We start from the raw sequence: 8,739 nt of genomic DNA, 5'->3' as shown, positions 1-8,739 counted from the left end.
TAGTGGTGTTAAAATGTAAATCAGAATGAAAAGGAGTGCTCAGAAATCCTTTCTTTTCAATAACCTGGTTTATACATACCCTGCTATGAAACCAGTCCTCACAGACGACACACTGAATCATCTCGTCATTGTCCTGTTGGGTATTTAACAAGGCGTTTTGTTTAGGGACAGATGAGAGGAAGAACATAAACAGCGGACCTAATCCTGATAATCTGAACTACATGAAATGAAACTACAGGAATACCTGATCATCTGTGTCTGGGTACGGCCGGTCACATGTGCAGTAGCAGCCGTTGAAGTTGTGATTGTAAAGATTTCTAACGTTTTCCTCATCTTTGGCCTGTCAAGAAGAAGAAGAAGTGGAATAACTTCAATGATCAGAATGTGCATAGCATACAAACTGGGTGATACAATGAAAGCCGTGCACTCACAGTATTCAGCTGGCACTGGAAATCCTGAAACTTACTGTTCCCACAATCACAACGAAAATTTCTACAGAAGAAAGATTAAAAAAAAATAAATAAAAAATAAATAAATTGGGCAAATCATGACAAGAACTTCCATGATAAAGCAAACTACCGGTTAACATTAGTATCATCAGTGCAACACACACACAAACATATTTTAATTACCTTTTGGTATACAGCTCAAAGATATCGTGTCCATCGTGGCATTTATTGGCACAGGCCAGACAAATCCCAGCAGGCTCTGCAGCATTGGGAGTGCAGGTGTTGCAGGCAAACACAGCCTGTCTCTTCACATAGCCCTACAACAATAAACACAGGAGGGAGAAATATACAGAAGTATACATGTTATTTATGACATAATGTAATAAAAGGATTATAGTTATAGTTTAATATTCTCTAATAGAAAGTTTTCAACTATATACTGTAGTGATACCAAAGCAAATGGACTGCAATATAATTTTACTACAGTTTCATTCTTGAGTGCCCCACAGAAACTACAAACCTATTAGGAAAAATGATAATAACACACAACAAAACTACAGCGTGAAATTCTCAGAAAAACACACACTACTACGTCTACAACTGCAGTACTCGTGTTAAGAAAGAGAGACGGTGCAGGGATAAAGGCGATGGCTGCAGGGATGCGGTGCAGGAAGCTGTTCTTACCCGGGAATAGGAGCAGTTTTCTGGGTCGCTTCCAGCCAGCACACACAAAGCCTTCTCCAGCTCTTCCTCGTTGGTGAGAAAATCGTCGGGATCGGACTCCTCTTTGTTTGCTGCCATTCTGGGGAAAGAGAGTAAAGGTACGGACACACACAAAGACACAGACAGACACCGGAGTCTCAGCGGCACGGCGGTGTTGACAAACGACTGTTCCGGGCGGGAGTTTGGGCCGAGACCACGTGGAGGAAGTGACGTAGGATACTGATTAACAATCAATACATGGTACCTGCTGCTACTAACATTTCTGTTAATTTGTTGTTTATTTATCTATGGTTTCTATAGATTTACTTTTCAATTTAGCTTTTCCTTTGGTTCCAGTTTCAAATAATGCACTAGTTATAACCTCAGACCTAACTAATAGAAATTAACTATGGGTTGATAAATTATTTAACAATGATTTCTAGATCAGTTATATGCTACTTGGGAATGTCAGGTTGTGAAAAACACTTGGGTTGCTGTACCATGTATGGCCACTTATCGTCCTAAAAAGGCAGCAGAAGATCTGGCACAAAATACATGTATTAACATTAATTAATTAAGTCATTACCAACATTTATAACAACATTATTTCCAAGCAGAAAAGATAAACACCAGCCAAAGACATTTACAACCTAAGAACCCAAAATGTGTTTTATGACTTTATTTCACATAGGTAACATTATTAAGATATATAGGCCTAAAGGAAAAGGTCAGGGCATATCAGTCAAACCTGTATCTGTATTCTCATATAACTATAGGCCTGATACATTGATTCCATCAAACTGGCTTGAGTAGACTAAATTACAAAATGTGGCTGTATAAACCATATCACCAGAGGCTATGGCGGCCAGTCGTGGCAGAAACAAGTTAGACTACACATTTCGTGGAATTACAATTAATATTTACAAAAAGGGTAAATCCACTCTGTTATTTTGGGTGAAAAACAGCTTAGCAACCCCTAACACACTAGAAAGATCACCGAAAAAATGAATGAAGTGATATTAAAAGGTGTTACGTTTTAGGACGGTACATACCTGTCCTGGAGGTAGATAGAGGTCCGGAGGACTGAAAATCGGTCCTCCTCTAAGCCTCCAGCAGTGTCTGTCGTGTTGTGTTTTTTTAAAATGGTTTTGTTTTGTTTTGTTTTGTTTTGTTTTGTTTTGTTTTGTTTTGGTTTGGTTTGGTTTGGTTTGGTTTGGTTTTTGGTTTTTGGTTTTTGGTTTTTACACGTTCGCTTAGGAGTGTTTTGATGTATTTATCCATTTATTTATTCTGAGAAATAGAGCTCTATAGAACCCCTTAATGAAAGCAGGACAAATGAGGGTCTTAATCATTAGAATAACGTAGATTAAATAATAATACAGGCCTGTAAATAATTTCAAGCCTACTTCAAAGAAAAAATCCCAAATCCTAGTTAATGATCCGGATCTCTGGATCATTAACTAGGATTTCGAATTGAATGGGTTCTTCTCTGGTCCATGTCCCATCCCTCCACCAAATTTGGTGCAAATCGGTTTATTCCTTTTTAATCATGTAACCCTGCTGAAAGAAACACACAGCTGGAAGTATAACCTCTCTGGGGGAGGTAGTAACTGCTGTATGCTGCACTGGTTTTCCAACGGATGGCGCCACTGTGACGTGTTTCTGTGTTTGGGAGCCCGGTGAAAATATGTGCCCATTGCTGCACAGCAGATAGCAGGCGACGGTGCTCTCATAATGCAAGTTGCAACGGGCCTACAAACAAAAGATCTGCGTATTATGCAAACAGCAGCTGGTTTGTTTATAAGTCCACAAACCAGTTCACTGATCCACGTTTCGTCTCATACTTTCTTCTTGTACGGAGGCTGAGCTGACAGACAGTGGAGCGGTGCACCAACGGAACAGACTGAACTTCTCTGACCACATCCCGGGTGCCTTTAAGGCTGTCGGAAATATTGCGTAGCCCCCATGACCAATCTTAAAGACTCGGCAATTGTGCAAGGGCACAAGGACTTCTGGGGCGCCAGAGGAGAAAATAAACAAATCCCACAATGCTGGTAATGACACTATAAATACTGCTGTTCAAGTCGGAATTGTTTATGAAAACATATTTATTAAAGTGATCACTTAAACAACATCCCATAAATAGATTAATATAAACATGAACCAAACGCTCAGTTAATATCCATGTTCTTCAGGCGCTCATCCCCAACTCTTTCGGACTCTGTTGAACAGAGCATGGTATATTTTGTTACTGACTTATTTACAAATGGAACAATTAAGCTATAAGTAGTTTAAGAAAATAAAATCAGCAACTATAAGATATGTAGTTGTGTTGTGAAATACATTTTCATTCTCAATTTTCAAACACTGTATAGCCAACGATTAATCAATAAATCCAAAAAGTAATGTGCATGTTAATCGATGAGGAAAGCACAAAAGCACGTGAAGTCACGACAGTGTGATTCGACAGACTGGATTGGTACTTTCCGAGGGGCTCGTGAAGGCAGCATCAGTCTCCGGGATCCTGGGTGTGTGCAGTCAGCTCAGCTCAGAGACTGAGAGAAAACACCAGGATCCTCTCAACGTGAGTCCAGCTGTGCCTGTCATCTGTCACCTTGTTTGAAAACTTCTACTCTTCCTCCATCGGGCGGACCGAGAATGGGAAACTATCCGAGCTAGTTTCTGAAGAGGACATACATTCAGAGGGGAACTGTGCTAAAACTACCAGGTTAGTTAGCTCACCACACAGCGTCTCGCTGCCAGCTTTATTCGTAGTTAAGTCAGTTGCTTCATCTTTTAGCTAACTAGCCGTCGCTTGCCGCCATTAGTTAACTCATTTGACATTTGGAAGTGGTATCAATCTGTTCTACCATTTAACGCTGACCAGCCTTGTTAGCCAGCTAGCTTACGTTTCCCAATTGCATGCCATCGGTTAGCTATGCAGACTGTCACCTAGCTAGCCCACTAACGTTAGCACTTGAGGTTAGCAAAAGGGGTCAGAGTGTGTGTTTCGCTGATGCTGAACCACATTCACTGTAATATTACGTCTGCAGACTAGATCATTTTTGGTCCAAGAGACAGACAAGTAGAAAGCGCCACTCCTGGCTATGTTTGAGTAACGTATGACAAACCAACTCGTCAACTTTCGTGTTCCCTTCCTTGCCCTGGTTGGCTGTTGTAAGACTAACGTTATAAGGTGGTTTCCGGTTTCGCCTGTTCAGGTTGAGCCCTCAGTCACACCGTTTACCTCCAGAGAAGGAACAGGAGCACAGTGGAGATGCAGACCTTTCTGAAAGGCCGGAGAGTCGGCTACTGGCTCAGCGAGAAGAAGATGAAGAAGCTGAATTTTCAGGCCTTTGCTGATTTGTGCAGGTATGTGGCTAAAACACCAATTTAATGCATCCAGGTCAAGTGATTTTTTTTAGAGCACCTAACAAAAACAGCTTGACATGCATTCACAGAGTAGGCCTACACCATTACCAATTTATGCCACAGTGATTTAAGAGGTGTGTTGTCAGTGCAGTTCCTCTTAATGACATGGTGACAAACGGGACTGATGATGACCCTTTCTCTTCTTACAGGGAATAGCGCTTTTACAGTTTTCCTTAAAACTTTCTCTTTCACTATGATACAGCATTGGTGACTTCCCTGCAATATCTGCAAAATCATCCAAGGTTTTACTAAAAGTGCAGTTGATTAAGCCTGCGGCTTCTCTGCCTCTGATTCTCTCTGCTGTAGTGCAAAGGCATTTCGTAAAACACATTTGTATGTATGCCTTGAGGGAAGGTGACACAGGAAAAAGGCAAGCCCTGAGCTTAATTTTATTTTCTCTGTAGCAGCTTTTGTTTGTTATGTCTCGAGTCAGTGCTTGTTGAGACATAGTGCGAGGAGTGAATGTGTGTAGGTAGGACTGTTGATAGTGGTCTAAGGTGCATCTATAACAGGACAAGCAACTGAAGCAGGTGTTTTTATTTGGCATATTGTCCTGAAGTATGAAACTTTAATGCAGGTGTGTGTGGACTGAAAAAATGAATCTCTGCTGTGTTAACATATCTTAACCAGAGGATGTGTTCTTATTCCACAAAGTTAATCTGTGACCATTACAGTATCTTACATTCATTGTAACTGGAAAAGTGTGATATCACACAGAGAAGTCTTTTTGTCTCTAGATGTGAGATGTTTTCATTATCTATAAAAAAAAAAATAGGCTTTAGTTGTCCAAATGCATAGCCACAATATGAAAGTGGCCAAGGCTGTGCTTCAGTCCTAGCAAGGTCTTTTTATTTAATTTTCCAGCTTTGAGAGGGATGGCTACATGGGTGTTTTATGTATGCTAGCTTGTATCTTATCCATCTCCAGTTCAAGTTCAAGTTGTTATAAAGTAGGGCATGGATTTACTTGGCAAACATACTGTTATAGAGTATATTGGCTTGGGGAAGTGCTCCTTCCAAGGTATGGCAGCATCCTTATCATCATCCATTGCAACATTGCCTAACTGCCTGTGCTGTTTTAGGGCTGCAGTTATCCTGAAGGCACACATATTAAAGTGACAGCGGCTAACAGTGAGAGAGACTGGAGAGAAAACATTTTAGAGTCCTCAGTCATTTGATTTAGCAAGCATGTGCCCCGATAGGTCAGGTATGTTTACAGTGTGCTTAATAGCAGACAACTGCTTTGAAGGATTTTCACCTTTTCCAAGAGTCGTTGCCTCACAAAGCGACCTGATTGAGCCAGCGCAGATTACCACACTGTAATCCACAAAACATTTTTAATCGCATCATAAACCTCCAAGCAGCACCCCCACCCACCCCTCTCATCCCTGCATCCTGCTCACCCCCTTCTTCCCTCAGAGCTGGACTGTGTGCTGATTAATATGAAGGGCAGGGCCTGAGTGTTAAGAAGTAGTGCTTGTGACAGAAGATCAAGGAGATCAGCCTCCCTCGAACAACAACAAACAACAACACATTTAAATGGAAAAGAGCCACAAAATGAACATGGGCATATCATGCTCTGATCACCACATGACTGCTTTTGTCCATTCTGCCACTAACTTACACTTGTCTTCTAGTTCTCCTTTTCCTGACATATTTCCCCATTATATTGCATCTTCAAGAGGAAGGAGAATAAATGAAATGAAACTTAAAATGTGGGGCTCCTGTACATAAACATAATTGTATTAACAAGGAATTTTATCTTTCCTAGATGACACAACACTACAAGGGTTTGTCAGTCACAAGTAAGCTGTCTTAGGGCTTGCTGGAATTCATCAGAACCACCTCATACCAAACCTTAACACAGGTTTTATTTATCATGGAGTGGCTTCCTTGGCAATATCACACTCATCACATTTCATTTCATGCACTTTGATTTTATCTTACAGATACATATGTGCAGGCTTTTGACTTGTCAGGCTGTATTATGAAAGATAAACCATATGCAAGTATTATATTCCAATAGTGATGAGGTTTTCTCTCTCTCATCATGTGGCATGCAGCTGACACTGCGAGGGCTTCAGTGTGGAGCCTGCCCTGTCTCGTGCAGCTGGACTTCAAGGGTTCTTGCTGGTCAGAGCCACTTGGGTTTATGTTTGTCTGCTTGCACAGCAATTTAGAGGCTTCCTACTAGCTCACATTTACCTGATTTAGAAAAATGTGATGTCCTTGAAAACGCGGTCAGCCTGGGCATCATTGAATAATATGAAAATATTGTCACTTCATCCTGTCAAGGCAAGGCTGCTCTCTAGGACAACAAGGCTGATGAGATTGCCTTGAACTAAACCTACTGTATGCTTGTATGCATACTTTCATTCAAATGATGCACTTTACTGCAGTGTGGAGAAGACTGATTATTTAAAAGCTGTGTTGTGTATCGCTGTAAAATCAAGTAACATGTAAAGCAGTAATTGCATCGATTTATAAGGAACAGATGGCAACAAATTAACAGCCTAAACAGGTAAATCTGCTTCACTTGATTGGCCTGTTTTACCTGTATCTGTTACCTGTTATCCATAAGAAGGCCACACTAAATCACATTAATTCATAATGTTTTAAAGTATCACAGTTTTAGTTCATTGTATTGCTAATCAGCCACAATGGTGTAATAGTCAAATTTTTGTAACAGCTTCATGGGCTTGTGTGTCAAGCTTATTCAAAAAGTTCTGACCCTGAGCTGCTTCTCTGCTGGGTCTTCTCCTTCATCCTTTTCATTCTGCTGTCCGTGTAACAATATAAGAGAGCAGGCGATCTCCATATCTGAGATGGGACAAAACTAAAGGCCCCATTCACACCACATGAAACACACCAGCTGCAGTATTAAATATCCACATTGTTGTTAGGCAGTGAATGGCTGCACTGCTGTTACCATGGGGCTGTAACCTCAAAAACAACTGGCCTGGACGGCTTGAGTTGAGGGTAGTGCCAGGCTGATTTAGTACTCATTGTAAATTCCCTCATGTAGAAGTTGGTTGTTTTGACCATTCAAGTTTTACTTATGTGTTTTTTTAATTATTTTTTTTAAATATATATAAATACTTTGGCAAATTTGTGGCACTGACCTAGAGAGGACACTTGACAAGCTAGCTCCATCAGAAATGTGCAAATTGCTCTCTCTTCTACTCTCTGTATGGGCACTTGTTTTTCTCTCAGTGGAGAGGTAAGGACTAATATAAATCCAGCATGTTAAAACATCTTCTGTGCCTTTTAACAGTAGATTTAACAATAGAGAAGAAGTCATCTCACATTTAAATTTATGCACAAATGATTAGTGCTGTGTACAAGACAAGGAGAAGAGATGTGCCCAGAGAGAAGAGGTTCCTGATCTGAACAGTGAAGTGGTTTACTACGTTATGATAGTTACCTCCACCAACATCTCCATTCTCGTAGAGGTCTGCTGGTTGCCAAGCAACCAATTTTTATCCAATGACTAGTATTTCTGTGTCATTTCTGAAAAGTCGCATCTTCGCCCTGCTCTGGAGAGCGATTTAGTATTTTGGCTGCAACAATCTTATTCTGCCGTCCTGCTATCAGACAAATTTCCTGAATAATTTAGGATCATTGTTCATTTATTTTTGACGCCCGGGTGCAGACAGGCTCATGTGTCAGTAGCTCATGTTTCTAACTGTAGTCAGATTGTTGAAGAGCTATGTGAGTTTCTATTTAATTCCTCTTATGGAGAGGAACTATTTTGACACACATTTACAGAAAGAGTAAAAGTTACCTTTGTCTTACAAAGGAAGGAAATCCAGTTAGAAAACAAAAAGCATGTTTTACATAGGTTATACTTTATAAGTTAAGTCTTTGCCTACAGGCCTGAGTTTTTAGGCACTGAAAAGACAACAGGCATCGTCACCTACAGTACCTGACATACATTTACATTACATGTCTTGCATCTTATATCTTATGGGTTTTTTCAGTGCCCGGCAGTGTCTGTTTATGACTGATCACTGAATCTGATCAGTTTATTTTTGGTCAAATTAATGAGTGTTACTTGTTGTTTTCTTTTTCAGGAAAAGAGGAATAGAAGTTGTTCAGGTAAGTGGACAATATTTTTTTGTTATTACAAAACAAAATTGAGCAATTATTTATTGTTT

The 8,739-nt window shown here is 40.3% G+C and overlaps 1 protein-coding gene and 1 long non-coding RNA gene across 2 annotated transcripts; one reads left to right on the top strand and one right to left on the bottom strand.

Annotated features, from left to right (window-relative positions):
* Window positions 1-79: 79 nt before the first annotated feature.
* LOC111670711 (putative E3 ubiquitin-protein ligase UBR7) lies at window positions 80-1,364 on the bottom strand (the record flags this gene model as incomplete). The annotated part of the gene is made up of 5 exons (XM_023427560.2): window positions 1,134-1,364; window positions 633-766; window positions 432-492; window positions 245-340; window positions 80-133 (listed from the first exon to the last, which is right to left on the bottom strand). Coding segments are annotated over exons 1-5 (462 nt in total), but the record flags the coding sequence as incomplete, so codon positions are not given.
* A 1,622-nt stretch (window positions 1,365-2,986) lies between these two features.
* LOC147820005 (uncharacterized) lies at window positions 2,987-4,524 on the top strand. The gene is made up of 2 exons (XR_015438338.1): window positions 2,987-3,879; window positions 4,373-4,524. It is a non-coding gene; the product is annotated as an uncharacterized LOC147820005 (long non-coding RNA).
* The last annotated feature ends 4,215 nt before the right edge of the window (window positions 4,525-8,739 follow it).

The sequence above is a fragment of the Seriola lalandi genome, unplaced genomic scaffold, assembly GCF_002814215.2.
Source record: "Seriola lalandi dorsalis isolate HSWRI2012SDOR001 ecotype SW California unplaced genomic scaffold, Sedor1 jcf7180002006102, whole genome shotgun sequence".
Taxonomy (NCBI): Eukaryota; Metazoa; Chordata; class Actinopteri; order Carangiformes; family Carangidae; genus Seriola; species Seriola lalandi.
The sequence above is the reverse complement of the archived record's forward strand: the minus strand, read 5'-3'. Positions and strand labels throughout refer to the sequence as shown.